At 38.2% G+C, this 24,382-nt stretch overlaps 1 protein-coding gene across 1 annotated transcript in view; it reads right to left on the bottom strand.

Moving 5' to 3' along the window:
- Window positions 1–24,382, bottom strand: part of ZNF385D (zinc finger protein 385D) — a 284,531-nt gene that overhangs the window by 13,851 nt on the left and 246,298 nt on the right. Inside the window, exon 8 of the mRNA XM_036760487.1 lies at window positions 4,843–5,082. Coding sequence (XP_036616382.1) covers window positions 4,843–5,082 — 240 coding nt within the window. The remainder of the gene's footprint in view (window positions 1–4,842; window positions 5,083–24,382) is intronic.

The raw sequence follows: 24,382 nt of genomic DNA, 5'->3' as shown, positions 1-24,382 counted from the left end.
TGCAGTATGATTACAATATTAATAATGCACTTAGTAAAATATTTATAATATACTTATTATTACAACAGTCATAGTGTAATCAACGTAGAAAAGGAGATGTTCAAGTGTTTGTGATTGAACTTTGGCATTTCAGAATGTCGCCTGTAACAAAATGGCTACACAACCAACGTGAAGGGGAGGTTTGATTATATACTAGATAAAGAATCTATTGAAAACTTATTATATATGTCAGGAACTATACTAAACACTGGAAATGCAAATGTAAGCAAAAGGAGAAGTAGTCTCTGTCCTCCAGAAGCTTCCCCCCTCAGTGGGGGAATACAGTGTAGAAACGAACTACGATGAAGGCGGTGGGTCACACAAAGTCAAGGCAGAAAAGTAATCTGGGGAGGCAGGAGCTAATGCTATTCCAAATGGGAGGGACAAATTCTTTCTTCTTTCTCCCTCCCAATCCACATGGTCCACTGCCACCAGAACCCAGGTTAACTCTGTTGCTATCATACTATGGTAGCATGACTCCACTTACCACATTCTAGTCATATGGGCTCTCTCTTTCCCCCACCCTCATGATACTCCATCTCCCCTCGGTGCCCCTTGGTGCTTGTCTCCCATGCCTGGAATATTTTCTCTCTCTCATGCTGCCTCTTGGAAACCCTGGCCCTTTTCAAGACTCAATTCAAGTCCCGACCTTGGCAAACAGTCTTTCACAGTCTTCTCAGCTTCTAATGCCTTTCCAACAAAGTTTAACTCTTTTGGCTTTGTGTGAGTCCTGCGTGTTTTTATCCATAGATGTATATATTATTTTGTTCTCTCACAGAATATAAGCTTCTTGAGGACAGGACATATTTTCTTTAGTCTTCGTATCCCAGTACCATAGAACAGTACCTGACACAGAGGAGGCATTCAATGAATGCTTATTAATTAGTTAAATACACTTATGAGAATTCCCTGCATGCATAATACATGAGTTTTTAATTTCAACAAATATTTATTAAGCAATAGTCAAGCAGTATTTATTAAGTTAGGTGCCTGGAACTGGACTTAGTGCCATGTGCACTGATGAAAAATGATAGACCCGGCTCTCAAGAAATTCATAATCCAATAGGAGGGATACTATATGGATAGATAAGTATGATGCCAAGTGGAATGGTATGGGGCAAAGGAGATGTCTAGAAGAAGAATTTAAGGAGGGAAATATCACTCTCAGTTGAGAGATCTGAAATATGTTTTATTATTAGTGGGGGGCGGGGACAGGTGGAGACTTGAAAGTAGAAAAAAAAATCAGCCTTTACAGAAAAGGAGGAAATGTCTTCCAGGTGTGGAGGAAGGGATTTGGGGGACAGGGAGAAAAGGGATTCCTTTTAAGAACAGGTAAAAATGATTTGTAATTAGCATATAATAGCTAATATTTTATAGCATTTTAGGATTTACAAAGCATTTTCCACATATCATTTCGTTTGATCCTCATAACAACCCTGAAGGTAGGCGTTATTATAACTTCCATTTTGCTAACTGGAGAAACTGAGACTGAAAGAGGTTGAGTGACTTGCCCAGGGTCACACAGTCTGTGAGGTACGATTTGAACTCAGGCCTTATTGACTCTATATCTATTGACCAACACAGGCTTCTTAAACACTCGAAAACAAGTTGTTCTCTGCTCTTTCCAGTTCTCCAGACTTTTTGCTTATTCCATTAATTTACTTAGCAAAGTTTTCTTCACAGATAAGATGCTAAAACTATTTCAGCCAAGGTTTTGCCCAAGTTATGACAGGTTCCAAGTTATTAGAGCCTGAATTAACATGATTTTTCCTTCAGTTTGAAATGAATGACAATAAATGATAAGTAAAAGAAACATCATATAAACACACGGAATCTATGAAAAGGGCGGAGACCTGATAGATTGTCCTTGTTTTAGCAATGAATAATAGCTTTCATTCACTCCTGAAAACCTTTGGAAGAAAGTCAGGGACTTATTATTATCCCCAGATAAGCTTTTTGAGGGCAGGAACTATCTCAACTTTCAGTTTGTATCCCTACTGCTCAGCATAATGCATGGCTTATAGTAGGTGCTTAATAAATGTTTGTTCACTCATGGATTGATCTCTCTTTTAAAGATAAGGGGGTCTAGAGAGGTTACTTGCCTTTTCTCAGATCCCCAGGAAACAAAGTCAGTAGCATGTCTTAGAAAAGAACTCTGAAGTATTCTGATTCCTCATGCATAGCAGCTTGAGGGGTAGATGAAGTACTGTCTTTAGAGCTGGGAAGATCTGAGCTTATGCCTCACCTCTGGTACCTACTGGCTATGTGATCCTGGACAAATCATTGAACTTGTCAGTACATTGATAATATCTTTAAGACTGTAAGTCACAGAGGATTTCTGAACTCCATTAACAGGAGTTTCCTCCTCCAGAGTTCCCCAAGGCGAGTTCATTTCCCATGTCAAGCTCCCTCAATCTTAAGAGCCAGAGCCAAAGCCAGTTGCTTTTCTGATTTGTTTCTGAATCACATGTTGCTGAGGAAAATTGGAGATTGATTCCTATTTCCTTTAGAAATTAACTTCAGGCCTTAAAGAACACAATTCATTTATCTGCTCAGAATATGGCTGGATGAATTGATCTTCTCCCTAAAATTAATGTTATCATGTTAGAGTAGTGAATGGCTCAGCCTTCTTGAGAAATAATTGAACTTCCAATAGTTTTTATCTTCCAGTTTCTTTGGTGCAACAAGAACACACACCACGCGTCTGTGGAGTATAGATTTTGTCTCAGGGCCAAATTTTCTCTGTGCATCTCTGGCCCTGAACCCATGAACTCTCAGTGAATTCTAATAGAACTTCACATGCAGAAGGCAGATAAGGACTAAAAGAATTGGTCTCCCTGGGCAATTACTGCATTAGATTTTCAAAGTCAATAGCTGCCATATGCTGATAGGCTTGGCACCCTTTTGTCAGCATAAAGTTGTTCTATTAAATCTTGGGTTTATACCGGTATCACTGAGGATCCTTTTCTCATTGTAATTATGGCCAATGAATCCCATCCTTTAGAAGACATTGGAAAAATGTGGTGCCTGGGGAGATTCCTTCTCACAATCTAAGGCATTATGTTGTCTGATTATTTGGGAATGGGACAGGAAAAAAGCATATGGGGAAGAAATGTAGAATCATAGATTGAGATCTAGGGGGAAATTCAGAGGTCATCTAATCTAACCCCCCACTCCAATTTTACATATGGGAAAACTAAGGCCCAAAGACATGAGGACCTTGCTCAAGGTCACAGTGTAGGACAGTTTTAAATGACCATGTGGAATGGTATAGAAGTAAAGTATTTCATTAGACTATAGGATCTTTGATTTAGAGCTAGACGGCACTTTGGAGGGCATCTTGTCTTACTCCCTCGTTTTACAGATAAAGAAGCTAAGACCAAGAGATGTGAAGTGACTTGTTAAATGTATGGGAGAGCAAGTATTGGAGTCTAGATCCGCTGATTCCAAATTCAGGACATTTAGCACTGTACTGGGGCACTGTCCACTCTACAGGGCAGCTAGATAGTACAGTAGATAGAATGCTGGGCCTGGAGGCAGGAAGACTGACCTTCCTGAGGTCAAATCTGGTCTCTGACACTTGCTAGCTGTGTGACCCTGGGCAAGTTATTTAACTCCATTTGCCTTAGTTTCCTCATCTGTAAAATGAGCTGGAGAAGTAAATGGCATACCACTCCAATATCTCTGCCAAGAAAATCCAAAAAAGTTTCTCGAAAAGTTGGGCATAACTGAAATGACTGAACCTCCACAATAAGCATTGTACTCCCAGCTTCCCTACCACACTGGCTACATTTGTTCATTTCCATGTGTCACACCGCCATGACTGGAGATTCTTTTGGGTGAAACAAGACTCTCATTTTTATGATGCCTGCCAATGGAAAGATCGCTAGCTCTGGAATCAGAAAACATGGGTTAAAATTCCAATGCTGAGGCTTACTATCTTTGTGACCTTGGGCAAATCACCTAACCTCATTAGGTTCCAGGTTTCTCATCTGCTAAAAATGACAGAGTTGGGCTGGAAGGCCTCTGTGTTCTCTCCCAGCTCTTGATCTGGATTGTATGATTCTGGGAGATATTTAAGGGGTTATCAGTCAATCAAATAGTAGTAGGAATTAATTCAATATGATTGCATTCTGCCTAACCCTGACAGAGGTACACTAGAATTTTGTTTTAGGGGGCTGGCAGGAGGCGAGACAACTCCAAATCATGATCTTTCTACCCTGGTTTATATATTGAGACACATTGATGTGGACAGTCTTAAGGTACGAGGTTGAAAACAACCTTAACATTCACAGATAGTTCATCGGTTCTCCAGGAAACTAAACTAATCAAGGTCATCTTTGTTTATAATTCTTCTAGGCCATAGAGACTCAGCCTTGGATAAACAGCAACAATTTAGAAAGAAGTAGTGTTGGTAATGGTGGCCGCTTTATGGCGGGGGGAAATCAATAGGTTGTCATAACTGAAGGAAACCTTTGAGTGCACCCTCAAAATCAAGGGATCTAGTTGGTGCAGGACATAAAGGTAAATTTTTATGACACAACACCTCCAAAAAGTAAATTTTATGCAAGATAACACTGACAACAAACAATAACAAAACTGTGGCTCTGCAAAGCATTAGCATCCCTCCCCTTCCTTATGTGACTTGGCGCTTGTCATTTTTATTCTTTAATGGTTAATGAATCCTCTGCTATTGCCAGTTTCCTGCCACCTTTTTGTCCCCTGCCACAAAAAAGATCTAATCTATTTGGAGGAAGCTAATTGCAGAGCTGTTGAGACAGAACAGAAATCACTACATCTCACCGCTGTTGTGGGCCTCCAGCTGGGAGGCGGAGTTGACAGCAACCTTGCATAGCGAACAATACAGGAGCCTCTTGGCCTTCTCTTCCTCAGTCTCTGCAGAAGGACATGTGCTGTTGTTGCCAGGGGTGGCGGTGGTGGGGATCTTTTCCACTTTAGAGGTGATCTCTGTTGTCATAACACTGCTCTTTCGAATTTCCACGGTTGTTGTTGTCGATATTGCTGGTGTCCCTGCATTACTGTCTGCAGTCAAAATAACCAAGAATTAACGAGGGGAAATGAGTGATTTTTAGCTTTATCTGGAGATCCAGTCTTACAGCTACATTGCGCAAGAGAAAACTCAGATGATCCTTGCAGTGGGGGGAGGAGTGGATGGATGTATAAACATACATACACACAATATAAATATATACATGTGGACAATCAAATGCACACATGGGTGCATATGTATACACATGCACATGCATGTGCATTCACATATATGCATGCACGGTTTGGGGTAGCAGCCATGATAGATTTTCCATGTGACTCTGTAGGCTTGGTAAGTTCTTTTTTTTCAGTAATTTGTATCATGGTTAAAAATAATACTCTTGACAAATACTCCTGATGTGTTGACACAGACACAAGAAAAAAGTAGAGAGTAACACAATAAGAAAACAAGGCTTTGTCTTTATTATTAACTCATCTCCCAGAGTTTTTTTAAAAAGATTTTTTTGTTCTTATTTCTCTCTGCCCTTCTCTCTTGACTTCCCCCTCTATCATGACATTATTTTTTTAAATTAAATACAGGCTCTGGTTCTTTTCCAGGTGTATGCATGCAATAATGGGAGACATATTATAACCCATTGTGTAAATGAGCAGTTCAAAGACTATTAAATGCTTGTAGATGAAAAGAGGTCCCTATTTAATACTGGTTTAAAAGATCAACTTATTACCCTATTAACATATAGTCTATATGTATCTCTATATCCACAGGTAACGTGGACCACTGGGCCTGGTGTCAGGAAGATCTGAGTTCAAATCCAGGCTCAGATACTTATAGCTATGTGAACTTGGCAGCTCACTTAACTACTGCCTGCTTCAGTTCCCTCATCTGCAAAATGAGTTACCATCTACTTCCTAGAGTTGTCATGAAGATCAAAGGAGGACATACTTGTAAAGCTCTTAGCATCGTGCCTGCTCCATAGTCATATACATGTTAGCTATTGTTATTATTAATAAGAATGAACTTCCATCTATGAATTTTTGTATATTTTGGACCAGACCTATGATTTTATTATTGAAGTAGGCTCATCAAGAAGGAACTCCCTTCACAATGTAGAATCTTAAAGCACTTCCTGGGGCACTGAGAATTTAGGTGATTTGCCCAGAGTCAGAGAATCCATGTGTCAGGAGCAGTACTCAAACCCAGACAGTACTAGTTCTAAGGATGAATACCCAACCTCCATGCTAGGGAAGCTGCTTCACACATGTGTCTTACTTTATCTTCATATATTATATCCTTTGATGTAATGTAAATGCATGTATATATACATGTATGTGTGTGACAGTGGTGAGAGAGAAAGAGGGAGAGAGAGAGAAAAGAAGGAGGAGGAGGAGGAGGGGAGAGAGAAGAGAGAAAAGGAGAGAAGGGTGAGAAAAAAGATATGAGAGAGAAAGAAGAGAAGAGAGAGGGGAGCAAGAGAATGAGAGAGAGAGAGAGAGAAAGAGAGAGGGAGAGAGTTGTAAATTTGGTCAGGAAAAATTCTCCCACAATATTTCTAGACTTTACTCCCTTCCCCTGGGTGTGCAGCACTTCTAGAAAATGAAGGCCAGCACAGTGACCATTAACTTTATAAATACGTTGAATCCCTAATGACCTCCCCCTAACCTCCTAAGTGTGACCTGTTTGGCCTTGCTGGCTCCCTTCACTAGAGCCAGAACGACGTCCCTGTTTCTAGAGCAATTCTTCCTCTCATGGCTTCTAAGAACCATTCTTCATCAAAATATCTGTCTGCATGCTGGTGAAAATAGGAGCTACTCCATTTGTAAAGTTATTTTTTATCTGTCCAGAGGCTTTCCTTCACTGGTGTTAGTTACTAAGAAGGGCTTTACTAAAGTACCACTGTTTTCTTTAGGGGTTGGAGCAAGAAGGATAGGTTACCTATTACTTCTCTCATGTCATGGCATCAGTGTGTCCATTCACCAAGATTCAATTGAATAATCCTGACGTGCTTTTCTTTACTGACAGTCTCCTGATTGTTCACAAATGTTTTGAGATTCCTCTGGTAAGATCATTCTTCCAAGTGCCAGTGTGAAATAGAGACGAGCCTGGCTCCTCACGGCTTTGCCAGGAGATTACCACGTTGGGCAGTTTCTACAAAACTGGCAAAGCTTCAATTCCCAGCCCACTAGCAGGATTACTGAGATAGAAATCTCATGCAAACACTAACCTAGCTACTTTCAGACAAGCTTATCACCAGAGTTAGGTACCAATTAATTTTTTTTGGAGGTGGGGGAGGATAGGGTAGGTCTGGGAGGTAAGGAGAGGAGAAGAAGCTATAGAAACCAATTTTGATGTCTACTAAAATGAACTATGATCTACATCTGTGGAGAGCCACACAAACCAAACTCTAAAGATATCCATCCCTAGCCGATGTTTTTCTAGCTTAAAACACCTACGTCTATAAAGGGAAAGCAGCTAGGAGGCCTGGAGTAAGGAAGACTCATCTTCCTAAGTTCCAATCTGGCATCAGAAACTTACTAGCTGTGTGACCCTGGGAAAATCACTTAAATGTGTTTGCCTCAGTTTCCTCGTCTGTAAAATGATCTGGAGAAGGTAATGGCAGAGCACTCCAGTATCTTTGCCAAGAAAACCAAATGGGGTAATAAGGAATTGGACAAGACCCAAACAACAGAACAACAGAGGGAAGACCCATACACACATCACAATAAAAATCTATTTATTTAGACTTTAAAGTTACCAGGTCTAGTTTTTAAGCTCTCACTATACTAGGCAAATCTCTAAATCTTTGAGTTGCAGAGAAAACTCTGACCAGGAATGCTAAGTGTAGTTCCCCTTGTCAATGAAATCACAGTCTAGTTCCTATCCCTTTAACACCAATAATGCTATGGAATGTATGGGTCATAGATTTAGAGGTAGAAAGAAACTTCTCATTTTACAGATATGGAAACTGAGGCAAAGAGAGGCTAAATGAATTTTCTCATATCACATAAGGGGTAAGCAGAAGAATGAACATGTGAAGTCACTCCATAGTCAAAGTTTTTTTTCCACTACTTCATACTTCCTCTCCTCTCCCCTCTCCCCTTTAAAACCCTTCTTTGTGAAGCTTTTAAACTGTATTTTCTGGCAATGGCACCTTTTCTCTAATTATTATGAAAAATACCCAACCTAAAATGTAAATATTAATGAGGATATCCTGTAAAAAGCCATCTGATTTCACTTGAAGCCACATATTTGGCATTTAAAGATGACATTGAACTAAGTGACTGGTGCATGATAGATCATCAACCGTCAATCCCCACCCTAACTCCAGCCAACTAGAATATATATGCCTGGAAAGTTTTATATTTTTAGATTAAATGTTTGTATCAGAGAGCTATCCATTCATTCTAGAAATAAAACCTCAGAGAAAGGGAAAATAATCATTGAAATCCAGAGTTTCCCTCAAGCTCACCTAGAGTTTCTTAGAATTTTACTGAGATGTCATTACTGGTCTGTGACATTTTACAGTCAATCCACTGGAAGTGACCAGCTGGAAGTAGCCCTTCTTCCCACAGGCAGGTTTTGGGAGAATGATCACTTTTAATGCAGGTATTACATTTATAGGTACCTTGGGCCAAGAAATGAAGAGAAAGTTTTGCTACATCATCTTCATTGCTCTTGGCAGTCTCTCCCATGGTATTTGCCCTAGTCATTTCATCTTTAGCACAGGCTTGCTCCTAGTAGCCTCCACTCTGATCTTTGGGTATTTACATGCGGAGCCATAAATGCCATATGGCATAAGTTAGTATGAGCTCAGAAAATCTTTCACATTTTAACAGTGAAACACCTTAACATGGTTCAGAATAAACAAAACACACTGATCTTGTGTTTCCAGTGACAGCTAAGTCTATATCTTTCCTAATCTCATAGGATATTGTACATTTACACTGAAAGCTGTGCTAGATTAGAGACACCCAAATCACTATGCCTACAGCTTAGCAAAGAATGAGCATTTCTTATGGCAAGCTCCAAACAGGCAATGGGCTTAGAGGGTTTAATATCCCGAAGCTTAAGTTCCTCTGCTTTACCTTCTATCATACTTCTGACCATGAAGCTTCTCACAGAGATGCCACTGTACTGTATTCCACAAATGCAATTAGTTTGAAGTGCCAAGGAAATAAAAAAACACATTTATCTGGCATCCTCTTACTTGTATTTAATTTTGACTATATAATAGAATCCCATTAATTCAGCTTCACAGAATTGGAATTTGTGATCATTTAAACCATAGGGTTGCGGCTGAATTTTTCCTTGGCTCTGGCAATGATTAGAGGGATTATTCCCAAAGAGTAGAAACAAATTAAGGGCAATATGTCCCTCTTTAAAGAAACCCATTGTTTTCAAGTACAAGCCATTACATATGTTGAAACTTTCCGTCAGTTCTTTGTTTTGGCATTTATAAGTAATTCTTGTGATGGGGTGAGAGTGGACTTGTAATATTTCAATGAGGTAACCTCTGCCAGTGCACATCTAAATCTTCTCTGCAATATATAATCTTAGAGAGTTCCCTAACCATTGAGAGACAAAGTGACTTGCCCAGGATGACACAGTCTGTGCCAACCAAACAATAAGCATCTAATAAATATCTACTCTGTGTCAGGCAATGTGCTAGGTACAGGGGACTTTAAATATGGAACAATACCTGTTCTTAAGGGACTTACATTCTAATGGGAGAGACAGCAAGTTTATAAATAAGCATGAACAGAACAGAATAACAAAATAAAAAAAATATTAGTAAGTAATGAAATGAGGTTATTTAAGTATTTAATTTCCTCTTCTGTTAATCTGGGCAATTTATATTTTTGTAAGTATTTCTACTGTCCTTTGGATGATATTCAATGAGATTCCTTGGAAAGAATATTGATTCTAGAGGCAAAGGAAGTTGGTTCAAATCTTGCCTCTGATGCTTGTTTACTGCATGAGCTTGAACAAGTCATTTCAACTTTATGTAACCTTAGTTTCCTTATCTGGGAAATGAGGGGGTAGAACTAGATGGTTTCTGAGAACCCGTTCCCTGATAGAAATCTGTCCAAATCAGCGATTTATTAATCTAGTGTTCTATGTAGCCACACTGAAGGAAGACTAGTATTTAAAATCATGGCACCTTTGTTGAAGGAAGAAGCTTGGGATCATTAAAAGAATTTTGCAGTTTTCCACAGGCAATCTATCACCCTTCATCAAATGAGATAATATTTGTAAAGCACTTAGCATAGCGTACATAGTAGGTGTTTAATAAATGCTGCCCCGCTCCCAGCTCTTTTATGATTCCATTCAATTCTGTTGTTGAGTTGTACTGTCCATCCATAAAGTAATGGATAAGCAGTACAGGTTGTCCAACTTATTTCATTTTATCATCCATATCAAGGGTTCTTAACGTAGGACACAAAAATCAGTTTTTGAAAAAATATGTTTTAATAATTGTTTCAACATCATTGGTTTTCTTTTTAATACTATGCATTAAATTTTAGTCTTTTAAAAGCATTATTCTAAGAATGAGTCCATAGGTTACCAGAGTTACACAAAAAGGGTTAAGAACCTCTGGTCTAGGCAACAGGCATGCTTAAAGTTAAGACATATAATCATGCCAGCAAGTACATACAACCATAGGGCGTCGAGGTGCCACAGTGGATAGAGCACCAGGCCTGGAGTCAGGAAGACCTGAGTTCAAATGTGGCCTCATCAGGCACTTATTATGGGGTCATGAAGAATCAGGCGTGACTGAGACTATGGGACATGACATACAACTATGCGTAATCATCCCCTTTTATTTCCTTCCTAGCATTGTACTATCTTGAGTTACTGTATTTTCTTCGTAGAGAGCTATTCATTTTTGTCAAAATCATATGACTTAGGTGAACAATTTTAGTCCCAAAGAATCATTTATGCCAAGTGGCAGACCCAGAAAGAATGATTTTAGCCATAAATAATGTAGAATATTCAGGGAAGCCTTAAGGTATGAAGTTAGTATCAGTTTTAGAAAGGCCCATGAATAAATCCAATTATAGGGTTTGTGGGCTATGCGCCTGTGTTGTTGTTATTGTTTAGTCACTTTGAGTTGTTTCTGAATCTTTGTGACCCCATTTGGGGTTTTCCTGGCAAAGATAATGAAGTGGTTTGCCATTTCCTTCTGCAGCTCATTTTACAGACGAGAAAACTGAGGCAAAAGTGGTTAAGTGACTTGCTCAGGGTCACACAGCTAGTGTGTGTCTGAGGCCAGATTTTAACTCAGGAAGATAGTCTTCCTGACCCCAGGCCCCCAGCACTCTATCCACTTTGCCACCTATCTACCCTCCCTATGTAAAAGTATTCAAATCAGGGCATGGGACCACTGTATTACCATAACAAAAGATGGAACAACATAGAGGAATAATAATTCATTATTTGGAGAGTTGCCCATCTCCCAATTTAGCTCTCTGGACAACACGCCATAGTGACCCCTAAGGAGAGAGCAAGTGGCTGGGAGCCTGAAGTCAAGGTCATGGTGCAGCTGGTGGAAGAAGGTCCAGAGACAAGACAGGTTTGCAGCTTAGAGTTGTTCTCATGCCAACTGCCAGCAGCGAAGAACCTTTATTGCAACTGTCACTGTTTGGCTTTGACTTGGAAACAGCCTGCTTCTACTCAATGCAACATGTTACATACTGAAAAGAAAGTTCTATGTTCACAAGGGGCCATTTGTTTCTCTCATTTCAAAGTAGCCCCAGTGCGACTACTTAAAAATTCCATAGCTGAGAACTTTTTTTTGTTGGGGGAAGCTAACATCAATAAATTCTTTTGTAGGAAATTTTCAGGTGCGGAAAGTTTGAACACAGATGAAAAGTAATGTCTGCTATTTAAAGGTACAGAGGATTGCATGGGAGAAATCAAAGGCTTAGTGACTTGTTCACTCTTACCCACTCAGTTTGTGTCTGTGGCAGATCTTAAATCCAGGTCCTCTGACTCCAAAGGATGGCATTCTATTCACCAGACTATGGTGACTGGAATTATTGTAGAATGTTTTTAATTAAAACTAATGTAAAAATCTTGTAAGTATAAGATTTACTCTGTACTGAGACTAACTACCTTTGTGACCTTGGAGAAGTCACTTAATACCTCTGTGACTCAATGTCCTCATCTGCAAAATACAGAAGTTGAATTGGATGGCCTCTGAGTTCCTTTCCAGAAAGAGATTTATGATCCAAATTCCCCATAGCAAGAAGAAAATTCACAATTAAGCTATGAAGTATTTCTTCATGGAATATATAGGATTAATTTATCCCACAGATGCTCATTATGGTTTTTCTTTGTATTGAAGAGTTAGAAATTATAGCCAATTCATTTTCACTAGTACTTTAAGAACATAAGTCTCACTCAGAGGTATTTGCTTATGGGCCAAACAGCTGCTCACTCTTAAAGTAGATTACATTACGGATTGGTGAAAAGGTGTTCTATGATAGGGAACGAATCACAGCAATTTGCTTGAATAGTACTCCCAAAGACCTCAGTTCAAATCCTGCTTTGAAAGGGCACTGGCGGCGTAACTCGAGACCAGTAATTACAGTTTCTTAGGGTAGCATGTGTAGCAATACCAATATTGGGAATGGTGATGAGAAAGCTTGGTCAATTCCAAATTACTTAGAATGGTGCATTTCTGAAGTCTTTAGCCCCAAAATAAGGAAAGAGAATGGTTGGGCAGAAGGAAGAAGGAGAGATGGATGGAATAAGACGCACAAGACCATGAGGCCTGACTGTATGCAAGGTCCCTAACAAAAGGGATGAATCTTCCAGGTCTATGAGTTATGACTAGTAGGCTCATTTTTATCTTATTAATTTGTCCTCTTAGGTTCCAATCCCTTTTCAGGCTGAGGGTAGTGGCTTGAATGAGACATGAGATCCTAAGAAATCTTGCCTTGGCTATATTTGACTATTTCAAAATTTTAAATCAAGGCTAGAAAAATATGGCCTTTCAGGCAGATGTCCTTTAAACAAAGTTAAACATAGTTCTAATGCCAGCTTTCATTACACATAAAGACACACTTATAAAACCATGTCAACAACTATTGTAGTGGGAAAAGTGGAGTTTTGAATCAGATGACCTAACTTTGAATCATAGATATGCTACCTACTATACGAGTGATCTTGGGATAGTCATTAACCTCTCTGGGCCCCAGTTTCCTCACCTATAAAACAAAAGAGTTGTATTAGATGGCTCTAAGCTCCTTTCCCAAATCTATAGCTATGATCTTATGAAGAATGTATCTTAAACCTACTTAATATTGGGCATTTTCTACAGCCAGCTGATGTTCTTATGACTCATAAAGGAAAGCTGCATTAACTCTCTGCTCACCGTCTCTACCCAATTGGGACGCTGTCCCTCTTTCATCAATACCTTTTAGATTCCTGAGCTTTCTTTGAAGTTCAAGGACCCCATTCTATGTAAAACCTTGCAAGATCTCCCTCTCCCTCCCACTGCTCCAGCTACTAATGCACCTCCTCCCTCCCAAATTGTTTGATATTTACTTGTACGTGTACGTGTTTTTCACCCCTACTCCTGCCCAGAATGGAAGCTCCTTGAAGGCAGAACTTATTGGATAGTTGCCTCTATTTTCCCAGTGCATAGCATTTCAACAACTTAAACCAAGTCAAGAAGAATTTATGGAGTGTTCTATTAGCTAGGCCCTGTATTAAACCTAAGAATGGCACAGAACAGTAAACGCCTGCTGTTTGTTAGCTAAATGAAAAAAAATGGATTTTTCAAAAATAGGTGATTAAGGATCTAATTCACCAGGAATCTTCTTAAATAGAAAATGACCATATTACCCTTAACTACTCTGCCAATCAAGTTCCTGATTTAGGTGAACTGGTCTCAGCTGGGAAGCCAACTAAATCTTTGCTTAACATGTGATTAGAAAAAAAATCAGCTACCTTCGAAACCAGCATTTGTCCTGAGACAGGCACTCAACCCTCAAAGGTATTTAACAAGTCTTGTTATAAGAATAACGTATTCAGTTCTTAGAAGCAAAGAACAAGGTTATGAGGCCTTAACGGACTTCCAAATACAGTTGAACCCAATTTTGTTCAATATGAGGACACCCTCTCTCTTCTCCTTATACTGCATGTTGTAATTTTCTCAAGGAGTTGGTATTCTTTATTTATGAACAGTCCCTTCCCAAAAGGGAACTAACAACCAAAATGCAGGGTGACTGCCTCCCCATTGTAATTAATTGAGTGAAGCTGGTAGCTGAACAACTGGAGGTTAAAGGCCTTTAGGAAAGAACCAGGAGAATATGAGTGAGGCCTTCTCTGAATTTCAGAACTTTCTGATAAATATTGCAAAAATGGCAGGAAAGAGAGGGGAAAGAAAATCAATTTATTCCAAAGCTATTTTAAGTAACTTAGTTGGAGCTAGATTTAGGAGCTGTCTTTTCAGGCTTATAATATAGATTTCTTCTCAGGAAGGCAGAGAAGAAAAAAAACACTTTAAAAAAATCTATGAATGAAAGTTCCCTTGCTCATGGGGCTTTGGGTGAAAAAATGTCTGCAGTTACAGTTTCCACTTAATTAATGAGACCTGTGTCCTGAGAAAATCCAATTTAAACCTCAACAAAGAGTTAGTGGGGTGGTGGTATAGGCTTTGGGCCTTCTCTGCCCAGTTAAGTGGAGATCACAGAATCCTCTTCTTCCTGGGGCCATACCCTTGAAGGTCAAATGTAAGTGTTAGCTTTACCTAACTGCAAACTCCTCTACTACATCACTTTTAGGAAGGTTGATTGGTGAAGATGAATGATACTGTAAATTACTGCTGACTGCAGACGAGGTAGAAAGTAGGTATCTTTTAAACAGATGATGGATTTGAATTGTGTGGACAAAAACCATGTAATTCAGCACCAAATTCCACCACAATGAAAAACCCTGGATATATAATCCAGTTAGCCTGTTTCCATGGCAGAAATTAGTTTTCCAATTGTTAGAATCATTAGTGCCATTTTTGAGGGGGGAGGAAGTTGTCCTAAAACTAAGGGGCCTAATACTTTGAGCTTTATTATTATAGATTACTTGGCATGGGCATTATTTAGAAAGTGATCCTGTTTACTCATTTTCTTACGCATACAAGAGTGACCTTATTTCTTGTATAGAAACACTGGCCTCCTTGGCTCTTCGTAGCACTTGATGCTTCATCTCTCTCCTCTACATGTTTTCTCTGATTTTCTGCCATGCTTACAATGCTCTTCCTCCTTCCCTGTACCTCCTGGCTTCCCTCAATACTGATCTTAAGAACACTCTTGGGCAGGAAGCCGTTCCATTTGCTGTCTTTCCCCCCAGCCTCTCCACCTGATAGAGCTTCCTCTGAGATTACCTCTCATTTACCCTTACTAAATCTTGTACGTAATAATTGTCTATTGCATGTTGTCTCCATATTAGAAGGGCAAGGACTATTGTTTTTGCTTTTCTCTGTAGCTACAGTGCTTAGCCCACTGCCTGGCACAGAGTAAATTAATGAATGCTTTCTGACTATTGATTGGAAACTTCTCAGTGCCCAGCTACCTCTCCCATGCCTTCAGTTGCAAAGTCATTACTCATTCTTCATTTGCAGTGGGAGTTCCACACGCTAAGGAAATCAGAATCTACTTTCCCCCATGCCCCACAAGAACCCAGCAACAATAGAAGCACTAAGCACCGTGCTAGGCACAAGGGATACATAGATAAATGTGAAAAACAAACCCTGTCTTCTGGGAACAATAAGAACAGGAGGGGCATTTAGAAGTTGAGACCTTGTTCTACTGATGGTTTTCCTAAAATCAAAAAAAAAAAAACTTCTGAGTTCAGTGAGTGGTTGTGTCATTACTACACAACAAACAAACAAACAAAAACAACTTGTTAATTCAATGTATGTGTGTGGGGGGCGGCAATCAACCCTGAAGGGGCTCTATGTAGACCAAACTACCAACAATATATTTTTTTCTTTTTTTAACTTTCCAACCACATATTTGGGTGTCATATAAACATGTCCCAATGGTGGTTTCTCCATTCCAAAAAATATAACAATAAGCAAACACAAAAGAAGCCAGAATTGCCATTGTTTGCTCTTTTATTTACCAAAATGTTCTGAACCCAAAGGACTGATACATCACATGGAAAGCACATAAACAAAAGGACAATGATTCCTCTTTCTGATATTCAAACAAACAGGTAGAGGCCACCATTGGTGCAATTAGCACTGTACCTTTGCACAACCTATTAGGAAGTACACATTCCCCTGGCCATTTCATCTCTCCAAAGGTGAATGCCACATTTGGTCAGCTTCCCTTTCTTTTCTTTTTTTTTAAACTCAGTTAACGGGTTATTTAGGTATAAATCCTATTTTTTGTGGTTTTGAATATCTATAAGTGCAAACTCTTCCTATTGGCTACCCACAGATTTCCCAAGTCTGAAATCAACATCTAAAGTACTTTAAGAGGGAAAATGTGTACGTGTGTCCGTATGTAAATTAATGTTATAAAAGAGTATCGTTCATAATTGAAAAATTAGTTCTAAAATACATTGAGTCTTTCCCTGCCCAATTATCTCTGTAGCTGTGAATGATGAAAGGATTTTCCCAGCCACAGAGGATGAGAATATGGTCTAGTGTGAACTGATCTTTCAGAGGAAGTGGCCCGCTGACATTGCCACATGACACTTTCCAGTGTGTAATATATTTTCCTGAGGAGATATGGGGCACAAAACTCAGGCCCGTTAGAAAATAATGAGGTTGTAGTTACTTCATTGTTGTTAAAAATAAAAGTTTAAAAGAAATTTCTTTTATAAATTTGACTTCAAACCTCAGAAAACAGAGCTCATATTTTAGAATAATAAAATGAAACAAGACCCTTATTTGAACAGCTGTTTAATGTTACGACTAATTTTATTACTCTTCACTATAATAACTGCCGTAGTCTAAATTAAAATAAGGAGCCAGATTTGTTCATAGGTAAATGATTCTGCTTTATTTTTATTGTGTTTTCCACAGGCAAATAAGCTGTTCTCAGTAAATCTCTCATTTCCTCCCAAAATACAAGGCATCTTTTAGAATATTTCTCCCACAATGGACAAACTTTATCATAGTTCAGATTTTTCCTGGTAACATTAGAGATGTAGAGCAAAGGAGTGGGGGTACCTTTCAATATTGGGGGTACTCTGTTTCTATCTTCCTCACATTGGTTGCCCTGAAACAAAGAGAGATCCTGGGCAGAAAAGTAGTGAGGCAAGGTAGAATTTAATTAAAGGGCACTAGATTAGAACGCCCAGTACAGCCGTGTCCAGGCCAGAACTCCTAACACATCCCCATCCTCAAAAGAATGCCATGGCTTGTTAGTGACTCTAGAGATTAGTTAGCTCCACTTTGTGATGGAGTAAGGATTGACTAAGTACAAGCACATTTGATATATGTGCATATGTATGAATATGTGTATATATGTGTATGTGTAAATGTGTATCTATATGTATATGTATATATACATGGATATATACATATGTATACGAATGTATGTATACATGCATGTATACATGTGTGCATATATGTATATATACATACACATGTATCTGTATGTATATGTGCATGTATATATACATGCGCACAAGTATATGTGCACATATGCACATATACATATAAACATTTACCTCCACAAACATCACTTGACAGCACTATTATTAATATGCATGCTACCAAACCCACTGTAATATCACAAGATCCAAGTATATCATCATTTAATCCGGTTGTCCATAATGTAAACTGGATGGTCAGCAATCATCTGAGCTTAAGTCTCAACACTCTTATCTCCCGTGTCCCAGTCTGCATTCCATACCAGCCTGTTACTCCATCAGTTCTATGAAACTTTGACACTTTCTCCCTTACTCTGGGTTCAACGAGTAGTAAAACTTTTATTTATTAAATGCCTAGTATGTCCAAGGTATTGTACGACACCTGGTAATACACAAATGTAGTAAAAAAATTCCTAGCTCTTAATAAGCTTATATTTTATGGGAAGAATACAACATATAAGCAGAAAATTACCCACAAAATATTTGGAGAATAAAAGAGAGAGTGCAAACAATGAAGGGGAAAAAGTAAAAGCTCCCTGTAGGATTTGGTATGAGGGCTGAGGTTTCTAAGAGGCAGAAGTGAGGGACTAGTAAATTTCAGAACTGAGGATCAACTTGTATGACATTATAGAGATGGGCAATGGAATGCCCAGTTTGGAAACAGCCAGTCAGTTAGTTTGACCTCAAAGAACTTATATCCTACTATTAGAGACCATGGCAGGCAGGGGAAGAGACAACATGCATACACAAAGATAATCATAAAATTTATACGAAGTAATTTCAAAGAGTGTAGACCACTAATAACTGGAGCAGGTTGAAGAGTAGGGCCAGGAAAAGCTTCAAGTATGAAATGGTACCTGAGCTGTCCATTGAAGGAAGCTGGAAAATCGATGTAGAAGGGGTAAGGAGGAACAGTCATTTTATAGATGAAGAGATGGGTTATGGAACATCATGTACAGGGAACAGTTAGCAGGCTAGACTATAAAAGCAATCAGAGGTGGCAATTAAGAAACACTTATTCAATTGGATTAATCAAGGGCACATATGTCCAAAAGAGGAAGTGTGACAATCATTTGACAAGAATGAAGAATCCTCCAATTACTGTACTCTTAACCATTTGATAAAACGAGTGAAAAGAATCAGCTCACTAAATTGGCTAGTTAGCAATGTTAGTCAATTGATAAGCATTTAATTAAGCATTTGCTAGATGTCAGGCACTGAGTTAAGTGCTCAGGATTCAAAGAAAGGTAACAGTCTTTGTCCTCAATGAGTATACATTTTAATAGGAGACAACATATAAATGACTGTAGATCCATGCAGAGATATAGTTAACAATGTGATATGAAAGAGGTGAACGGGACATTGAGTTCTATTAAAAGTCACAGCCTGGAAAAAGGGAGGCATTAGTCCTATTGAATTCTGCCCTGGTCAGGCCTTGGCACCATGTTTAAGATAGTCATCAACAAACTAGAATGTCTAATACAAGACGCCAGGATAGCGATAGTAAATGGCTGCCAGCTCATGCTATAGGAGGATGAGGCAGAATTAATAGGGATGGGAAGAAAGTGGGAGGGACTATTGGCTGTTTTCATGTACTTGCAGGGCTGTTGGGTAGAAAAGGAATTGAGTTTGTTCTTGTTGGCCTGTAGGCGGAACTAAGAAAAAGGGCTGGGATTTGCAGAGATGCAATTTTGATGTCAGGAAACTTTGTCAAGAGTTAGGCCTGTCACAAAATGGAATGGGGCACCTTGGGAAGTCATGAGTTCTTCTTCCAAAGGCTTCAAGAAAAGGCTAGGAGAATACTTGTTAGGGTATATGGTAGAAAGGATTCTTGAAAAGTTACACTTTGGATCCATTGGTCTCTGGGGTCTCCTTAAACTCTGGGGTTCTGTGATCCGAGTCCTGAGTAATAGATGACCTCAGAAGAGAACTCACATACTTCAGGCAACTTCCCCTAAAATCTAATAGTAGACTTTTCCAATGATTGTTCAAGAATATGCTCAAAAGAGGGAAAAAAGGTTTTTCACATCACAATTTTCCTTGCAACTCAAAACATTTTGAGCAACGAATGTCAGCATTCTTCTGAACTCTTCACCTTTATGTAACCCAACGTTCACTGAGATGAGCACCATGACAAGACATCTTTAATGTTACTCCAGAGTAGATAATTATGTCTTCTCTATTGTTAATTCCTTGATCACAGCTAATGAATTTTCTTTTAGACTTGGAATTTAACTAAGTTAAGCTGAATAAACGTGAATGAATTTTAAAGACTCCTTAGGTTGGTATTAGCTTTGACAGTGTCACTTGAAGTCCTAGCAGCTGTTTTAAGCAAAAAGGATAGAAAGGAAAACTGGAAGGAAAAAGAACTTTGTCCCTATTTTATACTGGAAAACACTGAGCTGCAGATAATATAAATGACTTGCTTAAGGCTGTAGGCTAGGAAGTGACCGGACCAGCACTGGCTTCCTACTGTCCTCAATCCTGGTTCATTTCTAGGTCTATTCTTGGCAAGTTATACACTAATAGATAAACAGACAGACAGGAGATAGAAGGATAGATGGATAGGTAGATAGATGGATTGACGAATAGATAGATGGATAGATAGATAGATAGACAGATACATAGGTAATTTTCTCATTAAGATTTCTCTCCCATTAGAATACAACCTAATAGAATGTAGGGGTAGTTTCTGCCTTTTTGAAATTTAAGTTCTAACCTTTAATCCCTACTTTTTAATGCAATGCCTGGCACATGGTCAGTTCTTAATAAATATGTGCTGATTGACTAATCAGGATAAGTACAGGAGTTGGACACATGATTTCACTGGTAAAAGCATCTCTTAGGTAAAGAAACTCCTTCCACCAAAGCAGGGCAGCAGCTTTTCTGCAGCTTCCAGCCCTAGAGAGTTGCCTAGACTGAGCTGTGGTGTGAAAGTCAAATAGAAAGAGTGACCACTGAACTGTACACAAGGATCCTCAGGGCCAAATGTCGAATTAGCTTTAAAATCTAATATTGTAGATGATCTACCATACTTTAATTATTTTCTTAAATACTTCCTAATTACGTTTTAAGTTGGTTTGGGCTCCATTCAGGAGTGACGTGGGTCAGATGTTTGACACCTCTGGCCTAAAGCTCTGCCAAGTTAAGTGACTTGCTCTGAGTCACATAGTTGGAATTTGTCAGTGGCAGAATTCAAATCTAGGTCTTATGGCAGATGAAGGGAGGGAGCAAAAATGGGAAGAAGGAAGGATGAAAGAAAATATTTGTTAGGTACTTACGATGTGCCAAGGACTGTACTAAGTACTTTAAATATATTACCTCATTTGATCCTCACAACAACCTTGGGAGGTAGGTGCTGTTCTTATCCCCATGTTACAGATAAGGAAGCTGAAGCAGACAAAGGGGTTAAGTGACTTGCCCAGGGCCTCATAGCTACTAAATAACTAAAGTACATTTTAATTCAGGTCTTCCTGATTCCAGGTTCAGTGCTCTATCCACTGTGCCACCTAGCTACCAATTCTATCTACTATACCAGGTTGCCTCTCAAAGACCATGAGAAGTCCTAAAAATCAAGGAAGATAAGAAATAAATATTCAAGTAACTACACGGTATTTAAAAGAACTGCCATTGGGGCAGCTAGGTGGTGCAGTGAGTAGAGCACAGGCCCTGGAGTCAGGACAACCTGAGTTTAAATCCGGCCTCAGACACTTGACACAGGCACTAGCTGTGTGATCTTGGGCAAGTCACTTAACCCCAACTGCCCTGCCCAAAAATAAAGAACTGACATTTCTTTTATAGTATACTGCCCATAGTATCAGATTAGCAAAGACTAACCCATTCTAATCAAATGGTACAACACAAAGCATATGCATCATAGGGGTGTCAATAATAAACTAGCATTTCTTCATTTTCATTTCACATACTATAGTGGTAGTTGATTAATCCCTTCTAGCTATTTGTAAAATCTAATGTACTTTCTTTTTATAAATTTTTATTTGTTTTATTCTGAAACTAAGAAATAAAAATCATTTCCATAACATAGTAGAATAGAAAAAGAATATTGTACATGAAACTGCAAATCTATTATGTAAAACTTGCTATTCCTTTTAAATATATCATAAAGGTATCATGTAATTTTCTTTTTTTCCTTCCTCTCCCATTCTAGAGATAGTTTCCGTTAGCAATAAATACGTGTGAGTGTGTGTGTGCGTGTGTGTAATTGGAAAACTATCCTATACATACTTCTAGTTATCAGTTCTTTCTCTGGATGCATATAATATCTCCTTTCATACATTCTTTGTAGTTAATTTCAGTATTTACAATAGTCAAAATCACTTAGTCAATCTCAGTTGTTCTTAAAACAATATTGCTGTTATTATGCATGACATTGGCTTCGTTCTGCTCACTTCACTCTTCATTATTTCATGCAAGTCTTCCCATGTTTTTCTATGATTATCAAGCTCATCATTTCTTATAGCGCCACAGTATTCCATCACAATCATATACCACAGCTTGTTCAGTCATTCTCCAATTGATGGGTGTTCCCATAATTTCTAGCTATTGGCCAGTGCAAAGAGAGCTGCTATAGATATTTTAGAACATATAGGGTCTTTGCCTTTTTCCCTAATCATCTTTGGAAACAGACCTAGTAGCGGTACTGCTAGGTCAAAGGGTATAGAGAGTTTAATGACTCTTTGGGCATAATTCCAGATTGCTCTCTAAAATGAATGAGTGAGTTAAAGAACAAATCATAGAAAAAAATCAATAATTTCATTAAAGATGATGACAATAATGAGACAGCACACCAAAACCTATGGGATATAGCAAAAGCAGTAATTAAAGGAAAATTTATATCTCTAAATGCCCTCATCGATAAAATAGAGAAAGGATAGACTATAGAATTGGATATGCAATTTAAAAAAAAAGACTAGGAAAAGAAAAAACTAAAAATCCTTAATTAACCACTAATTTGAAAATCTAAAATTTAAAGATGAGGTCAAAAAAGTTGAATGTAAAAAATTGAATTAATTAATAAAAATGAGTTGGTTTTATGAAAAACCAATAAAATGGATAAATCATTGGTTAATTTGATTTAAAAAAAGAAACCCCAACTCTAACCCTAACCAAGTTTCTAGTATTTAAAAATATGAAAAGGGTGAATATAGCATTAATGAAGATGAAATTAAAGCAATTATAAAGAGTTATTTTGCCCAATTATATGCCAATAAATCGAACAATTTAAGTGAAATGGAAGAATGTTTACAAAAAATATAAATTGCCTAGATTAGCAGAAGAGGAAATAGAATACCACAATACAAAGATTTTAGAAAAATAAATTGAACAGTCGATGAATGAGCTTCCTAAGAAAAAAGCACCAGGACCATATGGAATTACAAGTCAATTTTATCAAACATTCAAAGAACAACTAATTCCAAAATGACATAAACTATTTGGGATAACAGGCAAAGAAGGGATCCTACCAAACTCCTTTTGTGAAACAAATACGATACTGATACCCAAACTAGGAAGACTGAAAACAGAGAAAGAAAATCTTAGAGCAATTTCTTTAATGAATATGGATGAAAAAATCCTAAAATCCCCCCAAATCCTAAAAGATTACAATATATTACAAAGATTATACATTACAATCAAGTGGAATTTATATACTTGTATCTCTGTAATGTCAGAAGGAAGTGAATGGGGCAAACTGGGTGTTCCCCTCTGACAATCTCTCATGGCGGGGGCAGGGCTCATAGACAACAGTTGTACGGAAGGAACAGCTATGAATTGGTTGCAATCTACATCTCCAGAAAGACTATTCACATCAAAGAGAAGGCACATCCATTTGAGAATTTAGTTTTAGACTATATCATTTTAAAATCTATATGGAAGATTTCTTTTTTTTCAGTTGGGTGATGTGATAATTGACTTTATCCAACAATAAAAAAGCAACACTAGCATATATAATAAAGATCTTCCTATCCATACAGAAGATAAAGAAAACCTCTCTTCCTACTTTATATTTGTCAAATGTAACTTGTCTGAGCCTCAGTCTCCTAATTTGCAAAATGAGGGTAACAATACTGCATTAATTCCTTTATAGGAATATTTTGAGGATCAAATGAAACAATGTACATGAAAGAACTCTGTATCTATAAAGCATATGTAAATAGAAATTCTTTGGGGAAAAGAAGAATAGTGTCTTTAACGAAGGGAAATAGACAATGTCCTCTCCCAAGTGCCTCAAATACATGAAAAATGGGCTTGGACTTTATTGAAATCTAAGTTGTAAAACCTGTAGAGCTTCTAAGGAAGTGGCCAATGAATAAATTGAAGTATTAAGTGCCAATTAGCTATAACATAAGTTTCTGCTTTAAAAGGTAAAGAGCTGAGTTTGTAGAAGGTTTACTGAGCATCACATAATCAGATCATTTTAGTGCCGAAGAGAATATCATCTCCTGATTAGAAAACTCCAGCTACATGAAAATATATTGAAAAGAAGATTAATGCTTCAGGTAGGGGTTCAACTAGATAGTCTCTAAAGATGCTATCCAATATTAAAATCCTGTAGGTCTAAAGCCGTATTGCTTTTCTGTCTGTAGGTATGCAGACATGACCTTTTACTGCTGAGCAATGCAGAGGAAAGAGATTTAACTCTGAGGAAAATACTCTGGAAAATCACGTCTTCAGTGGCTAAATTTGAGGGAGAGGAGTATGTGT

The sequence above is a fragment of the Trichosurus vulpecula genome, chromosome 5 (assembly GCF_011100635.1).
Source record: "Trichosurus vulpecula isolate mTriVul1 chromosome 5, mTriVul1.pri, whole genome shotgun sequence".
NCBI lineage: Eukaryota > Metazoa > Chordata > Mammalia > Diprotodontia > Phalangeridae > Trichosurus > Trichosurus vulpecula.
The sequence above is the reverse complement of the archived record's forward strand: the minus strand, read 5'-3'. Positions and strand labels throughout refer to the sequence as shown.